This window comes from Canis lupus, chromosome 3 (assembly GCF_048164855.1).
Source record: "Canis lupus baileyi chromosome 3, mCanLup2.hap1, whole genome shotgun sequence".
Lineage (NCBI taxonomy): Eukaryota > Metazoa > Chordata > Mammalia > Carnivora > Canidae > Canis > Canis lupus.
The window spans coordinates 67,876,846-67,898,548 of record NC_132840.1 but is presented as its reverse complement, the minus strand read 5'-3'; the positions used below and the strand labels follow the sequence as shown (position 1 = coordinate 67,898,548).

The following is a 21,703-nucleotide window of genomic DNA, read 5'->3' as shown; positions in this document are numbered from 1 at the left end:
GGCCTCCCTGACCCTACCACTGATGTTTTCCACACATACCACTCTGTGCTGTGTATTTCCCCACTCACCAGCCCTGAAACTGGAGCTTCCCTGCAGTCTTATGTTCATATCTCAGCAGCTTTTTTCCCAGGGCCCATAGTCTTTCTCATTCCTCTTGTGGTTCTTGGTCCCACTACTCTGCTTTAGTCTGTGCTGCCTTCCCTTCTTACCTGCACCGCTAGTAATTTAGAAAAATTCTATACTTTGATATGAAGGTTATTATAGTACCGGTGACCTTTGAACAATAAGGAGGTTAGAGGCGCTGGCCTCTGCACTGTTGAAAACCTGCATGTCACTTTGGACTGCCCAGAATAATAGCCTATTATTGACAGAAGCCTTACTGATAACTTAGTTAATTAATATGTGTTTTGTATGTTGTATGTATATACATTGTTATAATAAAGTAAGCAAGAGAAGAAAATGTTACTATGAAAATAAAGAAAAACTATATTTACAGTACTGAACTGTATTTATAAAGAACTTCATGTGTGTGTACCCACACAATTTAAACCAATGTTGTTCAAAAGTCAGCTGTAGTATAAATATATATATATGTGTATATATATTTTAAAGATTTTATTTATTCATGAGAGACACAGAGAGAGGCAGAGACACACGCAGAGGGAGAAGTAGGCTCCCCATGGGGAACCCGATGTGGGACTCGATCCCAGGACCCTAGGATCACACCCTGGGCCAAAGGCAGCTGCTCAACCACTGAGCCACCCAGGTGTCCCTGTAGTAGTATATTTTTATTATAAGAAGCTTGTATGAGGTGAAAAGAAGTCTTAATCCTCTTTTCCCCTAGATTAATCTTCAAAGATAGTCACTAATACTTTTCTATATACATATATTTTTTTAAGATTTTATTTATTTATTTTTAAAATTTTATTTATTTATTTGTGAGAGACAGAGAGAGAGAGGCAGAGACATAGGCAGAGGAAGAAGCAAGCTCCATGCAGAGAGCCCAATGCGGGACTCGATCTCGGGTCTCCAGGATCACGCCCTGGGCCGAAGGTGGCACTAAACTGCTGAGCCACCCGGGCTGCCCAAGATTTTATTTTTTATTTGAGAGATAAAGCATGAGTGGAAGGGATGAGAGGGATAGGGAGAAGCAGACTCCTTGCTGAGCAGGGAGCTTGACATGGGGCTCTATCCCAGGACCCTGAGATCATGACCTGAACCGAAGGCAGATCCTTAACTGAGTCACCTAGGTGCCCCTACTTTTGTATATATCTTTCCAGAAATTGTCCGCATGTGTGTAAATGCACACACACACAAATATGTGCATACATAACATAAATTCTTAAATAGAATTATCCTATAACTATATATTTTCTATTGTATGTAGACTTAGATAATTTTTTCTGTGCATTGTGTAGTATTCCATTACCTAACCATAATTTAGCCATTGTCTTATTGGTAGACATGTAGGATTCGTTTTTTGCTATGATGTGTAATGCTTCAGTGAACATTTTTGTACATAGATCTATACATTTATGGAAACTTATTTATGGGATAAATTTTTAGAAGAGGAGCTACTAAGAGGAATAGGTATTTCAAATTTTCTTAATTGTCTTTTAAAGCCTGGTTTCTCCACCTCCAATCTTTTCTTCTGCTTGGCATATCATCTTCAAAATTTTGTGTGAGGCCCTCTCCTATCTTTTCTCCTATATCTCAACCATCTTGATGATTCCCATATCTTAAATCTGGTCTAGTCGTTCCCATATATTCATGGTTTGAATGTTTGCCCATTCACAAAACTGAGCTCTTTTTTTTTTTTTTTTTAAACTGAGCTCTTTATGATCTCTCTGTATCTGTTCTTTTACCTGTGTTTCTATCCCAATAAATGTACCACCATCTACTCAGTGCTGAACCAGGAGCCTGAAAATTATCTGTGACTCTTTTCTCTTTCCTATGTCCTATTTATTATACCTCCTGAATATCTTGTTTTTTTTTTTTTTTTAAGATTTTATTTATTTATTCATGATAGTCACAGAGAGAGAGAGAGAGAGAGAGAGAGGCAGAGACACAGGCAGAGAGAGAAGCAGGATCCATGCAGGGAGCCCGATGTGGGATTCGATCTTGGGTCTCCAGGATCGCGCCCTGGGCCAAAGGCTGGCGCTAAACCGCTGCGCCACCCAGGGATCCCCCTCCTGAATATCTTGAATCTGACTGTTCTTTACCTCTGCTCCTGGATTACCACACAGCCTCCTAAATGATCTTCCCATCTCTAGGCTTGATCTCTGTAAATCTGCTTTCTGCAATCAAACTAGAGTTATCTTCCTAAAATGCAAATATGATTGTATCACTCCATGTTTTAAGCTATAATAGCTTCCCCATTCCTCTGTGTCACAGAGTTTGGCAACCTGGGGCCTGGGGCCTAGTCTAGCTTGTTTTGTACAGCCCAAGAACTGAGAAGTTGTTACATTTTAAAGAATTGTTAACACACACCTATACAAACTACCACAGATGCAGAATGTGCAACAGAGACCATATGTGGCTTGTAAAACCTAAAATACATAGTTAGGTCCTTTAAATAAAAAGCTTGCCACTCCCTGCTTTATGGTGTCCAGATTCTAACATGATTCACAAAGTCCTGATGTTCTCTCCTTTTTGCCTCTCTAACCTTTGTCAGTCCCTTCATTCCTTTTATTCTAGCACCATTGACATTGAACTTTGTTGAGTTCTTCAAATGCCTCTGAGTGGCGTGTTTTGAAGGGTCTGCCTTTAGCCCAGATAAGGGATTTCAGGATCACTATCAGTTCGCAGTTTACCATCATTCATTGAATACTTTGTGCTAGGCACTGCTGATGCTAAAGAAGATAGTTATGGTACCTGCTCTTTTGGAGCTTACCTCTTAGTAGGAAAGACAGACATTGAACAAGTAACTTAAGTGTGGTGATTTACCAAAGGAGAAGTAGAGATGCCATGGAAATATAACTAGTTGGGCAGAAAAAAAGAAAAACACAAATGTTAATTCAAAATTTAGATAACAGAATGGGGAAGTTCATGTCACAGAAGAGATACCTTGTGATGGCACATGGCATTGCTAAATAAACAATAGAGATGGTAATGCCATGTGAATTCAGAGACAGGGGAAATTGGTTCTGAAGAGATGTTGGGAGCAGAGTTGACATTTGGGTAAGTTCTGTAGGAACAGATTGGAGTGGGGAGGTAATTCCTTTTGACTGGAGCATGGGTACAGATTCTGACTAGTGTTCTAGATTTAGAGATCATGGATATGAAGGTGTTTGTTCATGCAAGAGTGGGAGTACCTATTGAGGAAATGTGTGTAGAGAAAGAAGAGCAAAAGTTTGCTTCTGGGACTTAGGACCATAGTAGGGCACAAAAAAGATGTTTAGAAAGGAGCTTTTGGAAAGGGGCCAGAACAAAACAGGAGCCCGGAAGCCTAAAGAGGAAGGGACAGATGCTTTGTGCGACCAAGGGAGGTGAAGCTTTGAAGTGTTTACTGGGTCTGGCTGAGAGGAGGTTCCTGTTGACCTTATGTCTGTCTCACAAGCTTGAAGCAAAGACTTCAGGAAGAAGTAGTGAAGATGGCTCCTGGGTGGCTCAGTGGTTGAGTGTCTGCCTTTGGCTCGGCTTGTGATCCCGGGATCCTGGGATCGAGTCCTGTGTTGGGCTCTCCTTGGGGAGCCTGCTTCTCCCTCTACCTACGTCTCTGCCAAGTCTCTGTCTCTCTATGCCTCTCATGAATAAATAAATAAAATCTTTAAAAAAAAATAATGAAGGCAACATACATATGCCACTTGCTTGAAGGATTTAAGTGTAAGTGAAAAGGGCAAATGGTGTTGGATATATCAGAACTGACATATTAAAGTTTGTAACATTATTAAAATCTTTATAAATTATGGAAGAGACGAATACTCATTTGGCTGGATTAGTGTAGGAGCACAGAGCACATTCAACTTAATATTTTGAATGTCTATTACACATAAATATGTATAACATGGAGCTCTTTCCAGGAGCTCAGTATTAATATTCCTTTTGCATTGTGGGGTGCAGAGTACTCTCATGGGCTCTCTGAAGAGAAAACTATATTGTTGAGAAGACATCTTCTCCTATTCCAGTTTTCTTTCCTCACTATAACTGCTGGAGACATTTCCCCCCCATTCAGCATGAGGTATCTGTGAATCTGACTTGTTTGAGTCCATATTTTAAATATTTTATTTAATTCCCTGGGTTTTTTTTTTTTTTTTTTCTCTTAAATAGTTTACCCATTGCCTTTGATTTGCTGGTCATGAAACACAGGTGGAAGAGTTTCTTTCATTGGTCTCTGGTGGCCCTAATACTCTTTCTGGTGAGTTTTATATATAGATATATATTTTTTTTTTTTCAAAGTTGTAATGAAAAGCATGTTCTGATGTAGGAAAGAGAACCTGAGAAATTGTTTCATTCTGCTTTTCATTTTGAAGTTTATCCTGTTAACATTGGGAGAATGTTTCCAGAACAAAACCCTGCAATTGGTATATGTTTTCTGCTCTGCCTTAGGTGCCTGTGGTGGTCATTGACAGCTACTACTATGGGAAGCTGGTGGTTGCACCACTGAACATTGTCTTATACAATGTCTTTACTCCTCATGGACCTGATCTTTATGGTAAGGCCTTAGAGAATCTGGGGAAGAGTAGGAGATAGCTTCATTTGCCTGAGCTTTGAAATTTCAGTTCAGTTGTTTCATTTAATCAAATATGGCATTTCTTTGCTGGTAACTTCTTATTTAAATGGCATTTGGCTAGAGTACAATGATAAGTACATTTTTTCTTGATTAATGCTATTTTTTTAAGAGTTATTTATTTTAGAAAGAGTGTGTGCATGTGGGTAAGTAAGTGTGGGGAGGGGCAGAGGGAAAGGGAAAGAGAAACTTCAGCAGATTCCTTGCTGAGCTGAGCGCAGAGCCCAAGTTGGGGCTAGATCTCAAGACTTGATACCACGATCTAAGCAGAAACCAAGAGTTGGATGCTTAACCGACTGAGCCACCCAGGTGCCCCATGCCTTGACTCTTGATGCTACTTTTTTAAAGTTAAAATTTACTTTTTTTTGTTCGCATTAGAAAACCAATATGAGGGGTGCCTGAGTAGCCCAATTGGTTAAGCGTCTGCTTTTAGCTCAGGTCATGATCTCAGGTTTCTGGGATGGACCCCTGTGTTGGGTTCCCTGCTCAGTGGGGAGTCTTATCTCTCCCTCTGCTCCTCCCCCCAACTTGTGCACATGTGCCCTCTCTCTCTCTGTCAAATAAAAGAAATCAAAAAAAAAAAAAAAAAAAAAGAAAACCAATATTATAATAAAAAAATAGGAAAATAAAAATATTCATAATCACATCATTTCCAGATAGCTGTTGTTAACACCTTGGAGTATATTCCTCCAGAGGTTTTCTGGACATAGACACATTTGGTTTACTTTTCTTTTTTAAATTTGCATTCAGTATCAGGCATTAGGAGAGAAAGTTTGGAAAATGTGTAGACAAAGCAGAGCAAATGGTAAAGTCGGCATGAGAGATGAGTAGTTTGGCCAGTTTAGGATTAAGAGGAAAAAAATGAGATGCCTTAGCCTGGGGAATGCAGTCTACATTTTACCTCCACTCCCCCGCCCCACCCATGCCTTATCTCAGCCAGCCCTGAGCCTGTTCTGTTTGGCCCCTTAGGGCATTTGAGTTAGTGACAGCTATAGAAGGGTGACCTAGAGATTTTCCTGGTCAGATCTGCCATTTTATGAGACTGTTTTTTCATTATAATAAGTGTAGTTTCTTTTGCCTTAATTTTCTGAAGGTCTTGAAGTATTTTGTATATTTGATCATCTTGGGGTTCTGCTGTGCAGCAGATTAATATTACCTCTGTGTCTTATCAGTTATGCCATGCCCATCACTTTTCTGTGCCACTTTGCTAGCAGAACCAACAGATTGGATGAGGAGATTTATTTATTTATTTATTTATTTATTTAGATGAGGAGATTTAAAGTAAGCATATGTGTGAGATTTAATAGGGCCTTTTGGGATTTGTGGAATATTGTCATTTTAGATGGTAGTGGGTAATAGGTCAAAATAAACCATGTTTTATTCAGTGAGAATTTACAAACTGCCTTGTTTAGAGAATAATTGCTAAGTGAAGGAATTTTAATTTTTTTTAATTTTAATTTTTTTAAAAGTTTAAGTAATCTTTATACTCAATATGGGGTTAGAACTCACAGCCCTGGCATCAGGAGTCACACACTCCTCTGAGTCAGCCAAGAGCTCCCTAAGTGAAGGAATCTTAAAAGGTTCCTTTAGAACTCCAAGATCTCCAAGGACGTGAGAACAAGCTGCAATTTTAAGCTTTTGCCTCTAGATGTCTTCCTTTAGTCAGTTTGTATGTTTTTAATATTCCCTTGTTTTAGCTGCCTTGTTAAAATTGTATTTGGTTCTACAAGTCAATAGAAGGAAGACTCCCCTCTTAGACCCAGATTGCACATTAGAAATTAATTTACTGGAATCTAGTGGAAGCATGATATCCATTATATATGGATGAATAAGTTGTTAATTTGAGTTTAATTTTGGGAAACTGGCTTTACCTTTTCAATGGGTTATTTCATGTTGGTATTTTAATTGCTTATTTATAAAATTTTGAGAAATATATGAAAGCAGTTGCCTAGATAAGTGAGGTTTATAAGTATAGCACAATACAGGTTGGCTGGGAAAGTGGAAAAGACAGAATAAATTCTGATTTAGGTTTCTGTTTTTGTGGCAGCTGGGTCAGGGATCTTTGTGGGATCCAGGAGAGAGGTAGCCAGTCTTTCCTTGGGTGTTGGCATCTGATGTTCATTTTGGCTAGTGATTGCCTGGGAAGAGTGCCTGGAGCTCTGTTCTGCCTGCTTAGATGAACCTGGGATAGCTTCAGTTCAGATTTTGCTATTTCGAATGTACAGGAACTGATGACTTTCCTAGTGATAGAAAAAACTGTGTTGGGACAAAAGGTATCATCATCCTGGGCTTCAACAGGGCTGAAGCAGTGCTAAGTCAGACTTGAGGGTGTTGTTCTTGATGGTAGAATTTTTGTCCTTTTACTTCATCTTTGAATTTGACAATTTTGGGGTGGGGTTGATTTCCATTCTTTTAAAGAGTAACTAACTCCTACAGAGAAAATACTCCTTCCATCTTAGAAGTGTTCTTTGTATATTCTAGGTCTTCAAAAAGATTTGTCATGATGAATAAATGGATGAACAAATTTGGGAGTATCCATCACATTATATTATGCCCTGATTACTATTACATCCTTATAACTATTTTGGTTAGACCTGTTGTGTATTAGATTGGGATTTTTAAAATACCAAATAAAAATAATAGAGGTAAAAGTGCCTTTTTAAACGACAGACTACTTTATGATTGTCTTCTAACTTATAATGGGTGAGTCCATTCTTTGCTGTTTACTTTTTGATAAGTGCTCTGAAGCTATGCAATTGTCAGACATTGAGACAGCATATCTTTTGTCATGGAAACTCCAGCTCTTTCACTTGCCTACATGTTTGGCAATATTTGGCATTATTTTTACTATTTTGTAGGATTTTCCTGCTCCAAGTGCTTCATTAGCTATGGTAGGCAGGTTTCTTATCTGAAAACTACAAACGCATAGTGTTGATAGTTTCTGCATTCATGTCTTAGTGCTGTTAATTTGTAATTGTGTATAAGCCTGTAATACTTCTTGAACAAATAAATGACTGGACTTCAGCTAAGGAAACATTGAATAAGTTACCTTTGAGCATGTGTGTCCTCATAGAATTTGCTGTCCAATAAGGCTGCAGTCACACAAGTAGATAATTATACTCTAGTGTATTATGTGCTGCAGAAGAAAGATAAGGAGTCATAGGAATAAGTCCATGTGGGGGTAGCAAAAAGACTTCTTATAGATGGTGGTCCTTGAGCTGATCCTGGAAGGAAGAGTAAAAGTGTAGTGAGTAGATGCTAGAGGAATATATTTCAGACAACTACAACGTTCAGTGTAGATACTGCTGAGACAAAAAAAAAAAAAAAAGAAAGATTGAATATTGGCTTCTTTTTCTAAAAAGGTTAAAGTAGTTTTACAGTGTTAGCTGATTTTAGGTAGAAACTACACAGGCATGAGCAAGATAAATCCAATCTCTCTGTTGTGATTATAATATAAATATTTATTCTCTTGTTCCTGGTTTTCAAAGGGACCTTTCTATACTCTCTTGGCCAGAGAACATTTATTAATGACATAGTCCAGACCTGAGCTGACTATTTAGAACCCAGGAGAAAGAAAGGGAGTACTTTTTCACAATATTAATTACAATATTTTCTGTTTTAAAAAAAATGCCTATTATATACCAGAAATTTTACACAACTGTCTTCTTCCCCTCACAAAAACTCTGTGAAATAGGCATTATTTATCTTATTCCCAGCTGTGGAGATCCAGGTAGGCATGGTGAGAGACTTGCATGTAATTAATAAGTGGCAGAAGTGGGGCAAGAGCCCAGGGCTGTCTGACTCCAAGGCCTGTGTTATTTCCACTGAAAACAACCTCAGCAAAACCCTGGAAGTTGGCAATTGAGACTTTACAGGAGAATAAGGTTGCAGAAATAGAGCATGAGTTGGAGGTAGTAGAAGATAAGATTTGATCTAAAGAAGGGGCAGGAAGTTGTACCTTTGAAGGTCCCGTGCACTTAGGCTGGGAGGATGATTAAGAGCCTTTGGAGAGCTTTGATGGCACAACGACATGCATGCTGGCAGGCTCTCATATGGGAGCATTGCACCACTCTTGTCAAAGAAGGAATATTTGGATGAGGTAAAGAATACTTGGCATTTAGGAAATTTGGTGTAGACGTAAAATTGCAAAGTCATAGACAAAACATCTCTTTGGTGTCAAAGATCAAGAGATAAAACTTAGTGTCACAAGAAAGAAAGTGACTGGTTGTGGCACTGATTTTGCTCTTAGCCTTGTAACATTCACGTTCATAATAGATGTTGAGGTTGATAAGTATTTTTGTGTGGTGAGTGAAGAGTGGTGCTCTCAGAGGAACAGTACACAGGCCTGGGGAAGGCGTGGGAGAACAGGTATGAGAAATGTTCTTCCCTCAAGAATAACAGTGGGTCTGCTCAAGGTTGCCACTTTGTAGCTTAGGATACGATCCCTGCCTGTTTGTGTGTTTTCATCAACATCTGTCAGATCACTCACTGGACAGGACATTTTGGAAGGCAAAGGCAAGTGGCCTTTATTAAAAGGCTCAGTTTTCCATTGTTGCAGTAGCAGAGGATGAAGCCCCAATGAGTCTCTTGAGAGTTGACTGTCAGGCAGAGCTGTTCAAGAGCTTTCGTTCTTTGTTAATCGTTTTTTTATTTTTTATTTATTTTTTTATTTATTTATGATAGTCACAGAGAGAGAGAGAGAGAGAGAGAGGCAGAGACATAGGCAGAGGGAGAAGCAGGCTCCATGCCGGGAGCCTGACGTGGGATTTGATCCTGGGTCTCCAGGATCGCGCCCTGGTCCAAAGGCAGGCGCTAAACCACTGCGCCACCCAGGGATCCCTCTTTGCTAATCGTTTTTGATGAACCTTGGTGTCTTTTCGCTCTTGGTGTTGCAAATTTGACATTTATAAGATGATTTACTATAATTTAGTTCTTGCAGTTCTGTAAAATTATAGACTTATAAAATGGTTTCCTTTCATTCAATCTGTGGAACAGTAAACATTATCCCTTCTTCTTTTAGCCTCTGTGAAGGTTCCCTTTAGCTCATTTGAATGACAGAAATTGAAGCACTTTCCCTAAAGAGGGAGATGGGTGAGTCATTCCCTTCAGAGACCCTGCTTCAGCTTTCACTGCACACTTTGCACCAGTTAAATGCGTAGCTTGTCATTTTGACGCATTTTTTAAGCATAGTTCAGCTTTGATACTTTCTGAGAAATAGCATCAAATATCTCCCTGGAAAGAGATAAAAGTTTTTACTCTTTTCTCTTTTAAGGCAGGCATCTCATCAAGTAGAGGAGGAAGCTGGGTGACAGAGTTCTCTATTTATGTCCCTTTTTGCCTTTGGTTTTTTTTTTTTTTTTTAAGATTTTATTTATTCATGAAAGAGAGAGAGAGAGGCAGAGGCAGAGACGCAGACAGAGGAAGAAGCAGGCTCCCTGCAGGAAGCCTGATGTGGGACTCAATCCCAGGACTCTGGGATCACACCCTGAGCCAAAGGCAGAGGCTCAACTGCTGAGCCACCCAGGCGTCCCTTTGCCCTTGTTTTTAAGACTGTTGTCTCTTGAACCTTCACTGCTCTTGGCTTATCCCCCAATTTTTACCCTGTTCTTCCAAGAAGTAACAGTCTATTATGAAATGGTCCTAGCCTAGCTGTGAACTTGATCTTTGAGTTCCTAACATATAAACATAAACATTAAAGTTTACTAGCTTTAATACTTTTGGTTCAGAATCTGAGGTACAGTATGCCTAGGTAAAAAGATAGTCTGCCCTAGCAGGGGGTATTGTAAGTTGCGGTAGAGACAAATATTTGCTGGAAATAAAGTGCTTCCCTGAAAAAACAGTATGTATTTGTAAGGATCAAAGAGAAAGAGGCTTTTTTTTTTTTTTTTTCTATTAATGCTTATTAGCATCTGTAAAAGATGATGTGAAAAGTGACATCCTTTCTCCTAGTCACTTTGGTTTTTCTTCTCAGGCTCAGATTTCCAGAATTTGTTTTGGGAAAAGACAGGTCAAAGTTGATAGTGCTGCTACCACATTGCTGGTTAGGAGATGATACAAAAAGCTACCTTTCTGGGGGCGCCTGGATGGCTGAGTTAGTTAAGTATCCAACACTTGATCTCGGCTCAGGTCTTGATTTCAAGGTTGTGAGATTGAGCCCTGAGTTTGGTTCCTTGCAGGGTGTGGAGCATACTTAAAAACAACAACAACAAACCAAAAAATGACCTTTTTGGTAACTGGACTCCTAAAGGACTCAATTTAGGAAATGTGTTGTTAAGTATTAATTAAAATCAAGAGAAAATATTTATTTTTTTATATGAAAATCATTGGTTTTCTGTAACCAAAAAGGTTATTTGTAAAGAATATGAGTATAGGGCAGCCTGGGTGGCTCAGCAGTTTAATGATGCCTTCAGCCCAGGGTGTGATCCTGGAGACCCAGGATCGAGTCCCACGTTGGGCTCCCTGCATGGAGCCGGGCTCTCCCTCTGCCTGGGTCTCTTCCTCTCTCTCTCTCTCTCTCTCTCTGTCTCTCATGAATAAATAAATAAAATCTTAAAAAAAAAAAAAGGAACACTGAGTATAAATGTCTCTAATGAACTTGGCCTGGGACAGGACCTTCATTTATGGACAATCACAATCATTGTATTTAGACAGGAAGGAGTGAGCTTTTCCAAAAGGTGACACACAATTCAAGTGGAGTCTTTCCTGAGGGTACCCCCTCCCTCTCTCCCCTAAATGTTTCTAGCTTTACGGGTTTGGTTTCTAATCTTATTTTGCTGTGCAAGCTGCAAAAATGTCAGGTTTTTCTGACTATTCCTCTGCCTTCTGATTACCCTTTTAAGCAATGCTGATTGCAGGAAATTGCTGTGGTGCAAGGCGGGTGTCACAACACACAGTGATTAAAGCCCGCATGTGTCATTCACTGCCTGATTGAAGTAATCACACAGAGGGGAAGAGCAGATGACAAACCTGCTAAATGTGCAGGAGGGGGGTGGTGGTTCTCATCATTTGAGTTTAAGGATTTCGAGTTAAAGAATCAAAACTCATGTGAATAAGGCTTGTGTTTTCAGTCATTTTGTTTCATTCTTAGTCTTCAAAACTTCTAAGTAGGATCTGGATCTGTGAACATTATTTTCCTAAGGAAAACAAGTTAATTGCTTTTTACCGAATGCAGGGTCCCCTGTATACACAACTACAGAATAGTGGTTAAGCATATCAAGGAGGAAGATACTAGAATGTAAGTGGGATAAACCAGGGAGAATAACACGAGAAAGGCCTGAGTAGTGTGGTCCTGCAAGACTGCCCCCACCTCCCCCTGACACACACACACACACGCACTTTCTCTCTCTTTCTCTCTCTCTCTCTCTCCCTCTCTCCAGACACCAATCACAAGTCCACAGATTGTCACTTCAGACCCACCAGCTATAGATGTGAAATTCCAACAACCCCATCTTTGGGTTCAATTAATTTTTTAGAGTGGCTCACAGAACTTAGAGAAAAGTTTATTTAAATTTACCGGCTTGTTCAGCTTGTTATGGAAAATATTATAAAGGATACACTGAATAACCAGATGGAAAAAATGCATAGGGTAAGGTGTGTGGGATGGAGCTCAGAACTCCTGTTCTTTCGAGGAGCAACGGGCTCCTATATGTTCATCAATCTGAAGTTCCTCTGAACCCTGTCTTTTTGGGTTTTTATGGAGGCTTCATTACACAAGCACCATTGGTGAAATCATTGCCATGAGCTCTTTTGCCAGCCCCTCTCTCCTCCTCGGAGGTCATCAGGGTGGGACTGAAAATTCTAATTCCCCTATATCACATGGTTGAATGATTGGTTCCCCTGGCCACCAGTCCCCATCTTTAAGTCACCTGGAAGCTTTTCCCAAATTTCCTAATTAACAGAAGACACCCTTATCACTCTTACCAATTAGGAAATTCCAACGGTTGTAGGAGCTTTGTGCTGGGAATGGGGATGGAGACCAAATATAAATTGCTTATTATAAATCACAGTGTCACCACTAAGCTATGTAAATTATTTGGTTGTTCTGGAAAAGTGACCAGTCCCATTCTCTTCCCATCTTCTGCTCTTGTGCTTCCCCTGTGTGGCTGAGCCCGAGGAACTGAACTCCCGTTGTGGACTCATTCACTTGAGGCATTGTACTACCAACATTACTTGAACAAAGAACATTTTGAGTAAAGCATTGTAAAAGGTGTTGAAGGCATCCACTAATGAATGGTTTCTTATCTGTTTGTTTCCCCAGGTACAGAACCCTGGTATTTCTATTTAATTAATGGATTTCTTAATTTTAATGTAGCCTTTGCTTTGGCTCTCCTGGTCTTACCACTGACTTCTCTTATGGAATACCTACTGCAGAGATTCCATGGTGAGTGGTGTAAGGGAGGATAGGTTTTGGGGGAAGAAAGAGCAGGTAACAATGTATACCAAGAGGTGAAAATGAATCCACTTATTCTGTTCTCTGTTTTCTTCCAATGGAAATAGTTGGCTTGTTGAATTTTTGATCTGTATTTATAAATTTTTGTGAAGATTTAGGTAATAATTATAAATTAAACTAACAAAGGGGAGGAACTTTATATCCCTTCAAGTGAGGAAATCATATCATACAGAACCACCTGGGGAGGCAAAAACAGCTATAAAATCTCAGGAGATAAGCATATTTGAGTTATGTGTTTTTTTAAAGGCATACATGTTAACATGGAAGATGGCTTACAATAATAAGTGATGGAGGTAAACATTCTTTGGGGAATTACTTCAACCAAAAATTTGAGAACTAAACCATACAGGGATTTCCCTCAAATTTGATACTGAAGTGAGAGAAGCTTTGGACTTCCTAGGAAACATTATGCTTCTCTTTGTTCCGTTTTGCTTCTGTGTTTGCCTTATCGTGGAAGGTTTGGTTTGTCATTTATTTTGCTTGCTCTGATTCTGTAGTGCACAGCCAGTGTTTTCTCAAGTTGTCATGGATTTGGATATCTAGTGCCCATGTTTCTTTTATGGGAGACAGATTTGAGCAGAAATTCATATGAGCTTTGGAAAGAGATTTGATTTCAGACTTTTCTGTCTGATTTGGATGCCATATGATCTCTCCATCCCACCCCTCATTCTGCTTTTCTACTATTAATGCTTTATAAAAAGTTCACTGTGTTAACACTATTCAAATATGAAAGCGGCCTTCAGTTACTTTTATTTTAACATAATTATAATGCCGCTTTCCTCACAAAATCAACAGTGATTCCTTAAAATCTATTCAGTTGATATTCAGGTTTCTTGCATTGTCTGAAAAACAGTTTTTTATAGTTAATGTTCTTAAAGGGGATCTAAAAGGGGTCATATACTGAATTTGGTGTTAAGTTTCTTAGGCTTTTTACGAGGTTCCCCCGCTTCTTTTTTCTCCTGAAGATTTCTAAAGAAATCAGGTCATTCATCTTGTGAAGTGTCCCACATTTGGATTCAGCTGTTTGTCACCTGGAGGTGTTAACTTATTCCTCTATTCCTTGTATTTCCTAAGGATCACTTTATCTTTTTTTGAAAAGTAACTTCTTTAACTGTAAAAATAATTCATGCTTATGGAAAATTTGGAAATGCTTGTGATGTAAGTATAAAAACAGCATATTAAGCTGTTCTCTACAATATGAATCCAATTTTGGTTTAAAAATGTGTAATTTATACACATGTCCATCTAGTAAGAAAATGAGTACTGTTTTTTCTGTGTATTTTATTTGTTTTCAAAGATTTTATTTATTTATTCATGAGAGACACAGAGAGAGAGGCAGAGGGAGAAGCGGCTCCCTAAAGGAAGCCTGATGTGGGGCTCGATCCCGGAACTCCGGGATCACGCCCTGAGCTGAAGGCAAACACTCAACCACTGAGCCATGCAGGCATCCCTCTGTGTATTTTATAATAGAAAAAAAAAATTCTTTTAAAGGAAAAAAAAACATAAAGAAGCGGCAAAGAAATTGCCTATTATTCCATCAAATAGTACAACTATAGTTCTGATTTTGTACATTTTATGGAGGACATTCAAAAATTTTAGTCCATATTTTATTTTCTTAAATTAAAAATATATATTTATTTATTTAAAAGATTTTATTTATTTATTAATGAGTGACACACAGAGAGAGAGAGAGAGGCAGAGATACAGGCAGAGGGAGAAGCGGGCTCCATGCAGGGAGCCTGACATGGGACTCGATCCTGGATCTCCAGGATCAGGCCCTGGGCCGAAGGCGGGCACTAAACCGCTGAGCCACCCGGGCTGCTCTAAAATATTTAAGTAATCTCTACCCTCATGTGAGACTTGAACTCATGACCCTGAGATCAAGAATCCTATATTCTTCCAACTGAGCCAGCCACGTGCCCCAGGCCATATTTAAAAAATGTATTTGTTAAAAAAATGTATTTGTTAGCCTTTAAGATACAAAAAGGAAAAAGATTTCATTTTCTTATAATTAAGAAAATTCCAATCTAAAATACTTCCCGGGAAGGTGTAAATCCTAAATTATAGGATTTATAAAATCTAAAATCTCATGATAAAATCTTAAGAGTAGAAAGTTTAAAGGAAAAGCTTGGTATTTCAGTTCAAGAATTTTCATCCCTGAAGAGTTTTTACAAAAATACAGATAACAGCAACATGAAGATGGATCTTGGTGACAATCCTGAGCTTTTCCTCTATACTTGCTCATTGTAGATTAGATGAACGCCAGAGGGCACTGTCTATCTACCCTTTGCCAGTGATTTCTAGGCATTGCTGATTATCACTAATGGAAGCACAGTAGGGGATGCCTTCCTGGTGGCTTATAGGTTTATCACTCACTGTTCATGTACCTAACCACAGGAACTTTCCAGCAGGTGTAGTGCTCACTAAATTCCTTTAAATCTTTCACATGCTTCACGTATTTTTGAGTTCCAGTTTGAGATTCAGAGTGTATGGGTATTGCAAAAGAGGAGAGAAAACGTCATCAGTTGAACTTCCTTTAAGTGTGTTTTTATATTTACTTTGAAACAAACTCTTTGTGGCTTGACGAAAGCTAGTGATGGGTTTGAGAATCCAGCTTTTTCTTTCCTTTGATCTATAGCTATTTGAACAGACTGATTGGTATATAAGGAGATTAATGTGTTAAAAACAGAATATGGAAATTAAAACCCAAGAAAGGAGTTTGTTATACTTTTGGTTAATCTCAGGAACCTTTAATCTTAGTGGCAGGACTCACTGGGGAAAGAAGCCTTTTTTCTTCATCCAGTGTGGAAATTATTACGCTCTGTTACCCATTTGCTTGACTTTCATTTGTGTTCTAGCCAAATCCAGTATTATACCTCCCATTAGATATTGACACTCTTGGGGGAGCTCAGGAGTGTACACCTCTTTCTAACCCTTTTACTGCATCAGAGAAAGTGTGAAGACAAAAGCTGAAACATTTTATGGGGTGCCCTAGGGCGTATTCCTGTTTGAGATCAAGAGAACATTGAAACTAAATATGTTGTTTCATTCTAATATGGTGAAAGGTGGATATTTTTCTGTGTCTTACAGTTCAGAATTTAGGCCACCCATATTGGCTTACCTTGGCTCCAATGTATATTTGGTTTCTGATTTTCTTCATCCAGCCTCACAAAGAGGAGAGATTTCTTTTCCCTGTATATCCACTTATATGTCTCTGTGGTGCCGTGGCCCTTTCTGCACTTCAGGTGAGTTTCAAGGAAGTGTCTATCTGCTTTGTTCCATTTCACTTTTTAAATTGGTCATAAAGCTTAAAGGCAAATTACAGAATGCTTCTCCCAAGATATTTTATCCATGCATTAAACCTGATATAGATTATATTGTTAAAGCTTCATGCATTGATTGCTTGACTGTTGATCATCCTCTTAAGCTGGTTACGTATTTGCATTGTTGATTTGTGTGTTAATTTCTTTCTCATGGAATCCAGTTGCTGATAGAGTTTTATTAAGTCATAGTATAGGCCTGCCACAGGATGGTGGCATCACAGCAGAGCTAGTGGAATGTCTACTCTTCAACTCTGAGATCATATTAAAACTTACTCAAGTTTGGGATAACATCAGGCAGTTAGCAATATGGGACACTTTGTAATCCTGGCTTAAAACCTGTCCAGGTCAATTCCTTGTCAGAACTGATCTTGAATATCTTTGTATTTGTGCTGTCAGAAGCCTCCAGACTCTTTTTTGACCTCTGCTACCATTTGTAACTGGCAGGAAAGAGTAATTATGGGGACAGGTTTTTTTTCCCTAACAAATATATGAAGGTATAATTCACACAAACCATACAATTCACCCAAAAGGTGTGATAAGTTAAATGGTTTTTAGTATATTCACAGATGTATATAACCATCACTACAGTAAATTTTAGAACATTTTTATCACCTCAAAAACCCTGTACCCATTAGCTGTCACCCCCCCCCCCCCCCCACACACACACCTTCTCATATCTCCCCAGCCATAAGCAACTACTAATCTTTCTGCATCTCTAGATTTGCCCATTCTGGGCATTCCATGTAAACGGAATGGCTTCTGTGACTGGCTTCTTTCATTCAGCATAACGTTTTTAAGACTCATCCATGTTAGGATGGTAGTTTTAATTTGTATTATAATTTAATTTATATTATAAAAGTAATTGGACTTTATTGCACATAATTTTTCTTTTATTACTTTTTTTTTTTTAAAGATTTATTTGAGAAAGAGCAAGAGCGTGCAGGGGGTGGGGAGCAGAAGGAAAGGGAGAGAGAAACCCAAGGAGACTCCTTGCTGAGCATGGAGCCCAGTGTGGGCCTTGATCCTACAACCCCGAGATCACAACCTGAGCCAAAACTGATTTGGAAGCTTAACCACCTAAGCTACCCAGGTGCCCCACTTTTTACTCCTTTTAGAATCAGCCCTGCTATCCTTTTAAAAGATTTTTTTTTTTTTTTTAGATTTATTCATGAGAGACACAGTGAGATACACTGTGAGAGTGAGATACACACACACACACACACACACACGTAGGCAGAGGGAGAAGCAGGCTCCCTATGGGGACTTGATCCCAGGACTCTGGGATCACAACCTGAGCCGAAGGCAGACACTCAACCACTGAGCCACCCAGGCACCCCCAGCCCTGCTATCTTAACAAACCACTTTCCTTCCAGCATTTTTATCTGTCACATACCAAACTTTATTATGGTTGTAATCTAAATGTACATATAACTTTATATCCCTTTTTGTTTTTTTCTTTCTTTCAATCAAGTTCTTTTATTTCAAACAAACAAACAAACAAACAAACAAAAAAAGATGCAAATGCACACAGTGCCCTCTTTTTTATATCCCTTTTAATAGAACTACATCATATAATTTTCAGGATTGCCATATCTGTACCCATCTTTTGAATAGGAGTATGTTCTAAATTTGGTATAAAAACATTATTATGTAATATATGTAATATACTGAATTTGTTGTAATGATTAGATATATAATTTAGTTGAGGTTGCTTAGTTATTTCACTATTCTAAACAATGCTAGGATGAATATCTTTCTTTGGGTATTTGGATTGTTTCCCTAGGACAGATTATTCCCCCAAGTATGAAAATATTTATGGCACTAACAAGTAAATATTTGCAAAATTTTACTTCCCCAAAGTTTAGTTCTAGTCTAGGAGAGAAAGAAGGAAATAAATCTATTGGAAAGGTTCTCAAAGATTGTGGAATTCATGTCTGTATATGTATATATTGTAATAATATTTCTCTAGTTTATAAAGTAGTTTAGCAGATAATTAACAGCATTTTCCTGATGTTCTATGAAAGGAATTCTTTTTTCTTGTTTGGTCTGAGACATTTTGTTGATACTAAAAACTGATGAAAACTTCTCATTGATAAAGGTAAAAATCAATACTAATTACACCAATATAGAAATACTTCATGTATCAAAGCAAACTGCCAAAAAGCACTTTTGTTTATTTGTTTATTTAAAGCAATTTTTTCTTTTAAGTAGGCTCCACGCCCAATGTGGGGCTTGTACTTAGAACTCTGGGATCAGAGTTGCAAGCTCCACTGACTGAGCTAGCCAGGCGCACCAGCACTTTTGTTTAAATATTTTTAAGAAAGAAATTATTAGGACTTTAAGCACTAGAGAGGTTTCCAAATAAGTTTCCTCTGAAGCTGGTGAGAATTCCTCTGGCTGGCCTGACCTGTAGATAGTCTTATCGGAGTTTGTTTTCATCTTAGAATTTGAAGCGGGTACCTCACTAAGTGTTTGCAAATGCTCAGACCCTTGCTAAAATCTCTTTTGCTGCTTCCTCCTTCTTGGTGTTGTTATGATGTTTTTCGATTATATTATGTATATTCTGCAAGTTCTTTTTTTTTTTTTTTCAATACAGTTTTCTTTCCTTCTAGAAATGTTACCACTTCGTGTTTCAGCGATACCGCCTGGAGCATTACACTGTGACATCGAACTGGCTGGCATCGGGAATGCTCTTCCTGTTTGGGCTCTTATCTTTTTCTCGCTCTGTGGCGCTGTTCAAAGGTAGATGTACAGAGAACGTCTTAACCCATGCTCACAAGGCACCTCATCTTGGGTTTTGATGGTTATGTGATTAATACAGTTCAGCTTTAGCTGGGCAGAGGACTTTACTATAAGGAGAACCTGCAGACTTAATAGTGTGACAAGGATGTGACTTCTCTAAGATTAAAGAGAAGACTGAGAATTCTAAAAGGAATATGACTAACTATAAAATATTTTTTCTATTTTTGGTTTTTGTTGTTTGTTTTTTAAAGGATGCTTTTTCATTTTGAAGGATGAATTAAGGAAGCCTGAAACATAGGAAGCAAATTTGGGGCTCAATTCCCATATTATATTCTTCCTATAATCATTATTTGGATCTAGAAGTTTAAAATGTGTTCAAAGAACAGAAGTTAAAAAGGCAGAAGGGTAGGGTGCCTGGGTAGCTCAGTCAGTTAAGCATCTGCCTTCAGCTGAGGTCATGATCTCAGGGTCCTGGGATCGAGCCCTGAGTGGGGAGCCTGCTTCTCCCTCTCCCTCTTCACCTGCCACTCCCCCTACTCAGTTCCCCTTGCTTGTGGGCTCTCTGTCAAATAAATAAACTCTTAAAAAAAAAAAAAGTGAAAAGGTGTAGAGAAGGGGCAAGAAAGCAAATGGTATTTGGTAAAATAGGGTCTCTGCTGTCATCATCTTCCTAACTGTAGAGATGCCATGTGCCAATGGAGCAGGCTTCCTGCTGCGCTTGTTGGGGACCTTCGCACCCTTAAATTACACATGGGTTTTGAGGGGACATTCACATGCATTATGATTAAATGTCAGACTCTCATCTTACTCATCTTTGGCTTTCATAAACCTTTCTCCCTTCCAGGGTATCATGGGCCCCTTGACTTGTATCCAGAATTTTACCGAATTGCCACAGACCCGACCATCCACACTGTCCCAGAAGGCAGGCCTGTAAATGTCTGTGTAGGAAAGGAGTGGTATCGCTTTCCTAGTAGCTTCCTTCTGCCTGATAAGTAAGTTTTCCTTTAATTCTCAGTTTTAAATCAAAGAGTAAAAATAGGAATTCTATGGCAGGGTCTCCTTAATTTTTCTTTCATTTTGGGATTTTCACAAAAAGTTTTTGAAAAATTGACCACTTTAGACCACTGTGACCTGTGTTGAGTAGACTGAGTACTGTGTCTGGCCATGCATCCTGTACTATCTGTAACCACAGAGGTTTGGGGACTTCTAAAAAACACTGCGAGCCCTAGGCTCCTGCTAGGGGCTCTTCCTGAGGATTCATATTTAAATTTCTATAGTCATCTGTTATTAATCTATTTCCAAAAGTGGTCTAGAAACTCTAGCTAGGAGAGTATTTTTAGAGAAGAAATGTTTGTCATCCAACAATAGTGAAAACTCTTTACCAGCATATGGACACTGGGGAAAGCTATGGTTAAGATATCCGGACCACTTGCCTTTGTGCTCTGTTGTTGGATGATAGCATAGGCTCTGGCATTCCTTGTGTTTGCTTAACTGGGATGGAGAGGGTCCTATTTAGGGAAGAGAAGTCGGATTAAGATGAGTCATCTTGTTCCATTTGGGAATTGGCTTCAGCTTAGTTGGTTGGGGGTATCTTGTGTTTATTTTTTATTTTTTTTTATTTTTTTTTATTTTTTTTTTATTTTTTTTTTTTTTGGTATCTTGTGTTTAATGAAGATCCTGTATCAGTCATTAATGATTAGATTAAAATGTGTTTTTTTTTTTTTTTTTAAGAATTAACTTTAGCTTTTGCCTTTTACATTTACCATAGTTTCCTAACTAAAGATACTTTTGAGCATTACTCAGAAACGAAGTACTTCTCCCACAGTGTGTTCTTACATTTCACTCTTTGTACCTGGTGAATTTGCTTTAATTTTCTAAGTCCCTCTGATCCTTGGTGATAAACTGGGATCCTTCTCTGGTTGTTTGGCAGTAGGACCATTTCGTTGCAAGTTTCACTCCTAAGAATTGGTGGAATGGGTTGAGAGACCTCTCATTGAAAATTTCTCAACGATGTTGGACTGAATCATGACCTTTGTCTCTCTCTCCCTGGTGGAGGTTTTAGAAGAAATATTTTTTTCTCCAAGAGAAATGTTTTTCACATGATTTTCTTTTTTGGCTTGTTTATTTCAAGTACATTTAGCAATATGGGGCCCCTGTGTTTTTCTTACTCTCCCTTATTTGTGTTTCTGACAGTTGGCAGCTTCAGTTCATTACATCAGAGTTCAGGGGCCAGTTACCAAAGCCTTTTGCAGAGGGACCACTGGCTACCCGAATTGTTCCTACTGACATGAATGACCAGAACCTGGAGGAGCCATCCAGATACGTAAGGGCAATAATTTCCTTTCACGACTTTAAAGAAAGTTCTATCCCTAAAATCTTTTGGCATACAAACTGGAGCTTTGATGAAATGGGAATTTCTTAGGAAGTGATTTCTTCAGGGTCAGGGATGTAACCGCTTTT

At 38.7% G+C, this 21,703-nt stretch overlaps 1 protein-coding gene and 1 long non-coding RNA gene across 16 annotated transcripts in view; one reads left to right on the top strand and one right to left on the bottom strand.

Moving 5' to 3' along the window:
- The window catches only part of LOC140630952 (uncharacterized), a 37,395-nt gene extending 20,724 nt beyond the window's left edge, over positions 1 to 16,671 (bottom strand). For both annotated transcript variants that reach the window (XR_012028633.1, XR_012028632.1), the window contains exons 1-2: positions 16,300 to 16,671; positions 7,779 to 7,953 (exon numbers count right to left, since the gene is read on the bottom strand). This is a non-coding gene — a long non-coding RNA (uncharacterized lncRNA). The remainder of the gene's footprint in view (positions 1 to 7,778; positions 7,954 to 16,299) is intronic.
- Positions 1 to 21,703, top strand: part of ALG9 (ALG9 alpha-1,2-mannosyltransferase) — a 114,741-nt gene that overhangs the window by 21,685 nt on the left and 71,353 nt on the right. For 11 of the 14 annotated variants that reach the window (XM_072821946.1, XM_072821954.1, XM_072821956.1 and 8 more), the window contains 7 exons: positions 4,270 to 4,357; positions 4,549 to 4,654; positions 12,987 to 13,109; positions 16,269 to 16,423; positions 19,114 to 19,243; positions 20,088 to 20,235; positions 21,437 to 21,566. In XM_072821946.1, the coding sequence (XP_072678047.1) occupies positions 4,270 to 4,357; positions 4,549 to 4,654; positions 12,987 to 13,109; positions 16,269 to 16,423; positions 19,114 to 19,243; positions 20,088 to 20,235; positions 21,437 to 21,566 (880 nt within the window). The remainder of the gene's footprint in view (positions 1 to 4,269; positions 4,358 to 4,548; positions 4,655 to 12,986; positions 13,110 to 16,268; positions 16,424 to 19,113; positions 19,244 to 20,087; positions 20,236 to 21,436; positions 21,567 to 21,703) is intronic. The other 3 variants (XM_072821947.1, XM_072821951.1, XM_072821948.1) reach the window with 1 other exon arrangement.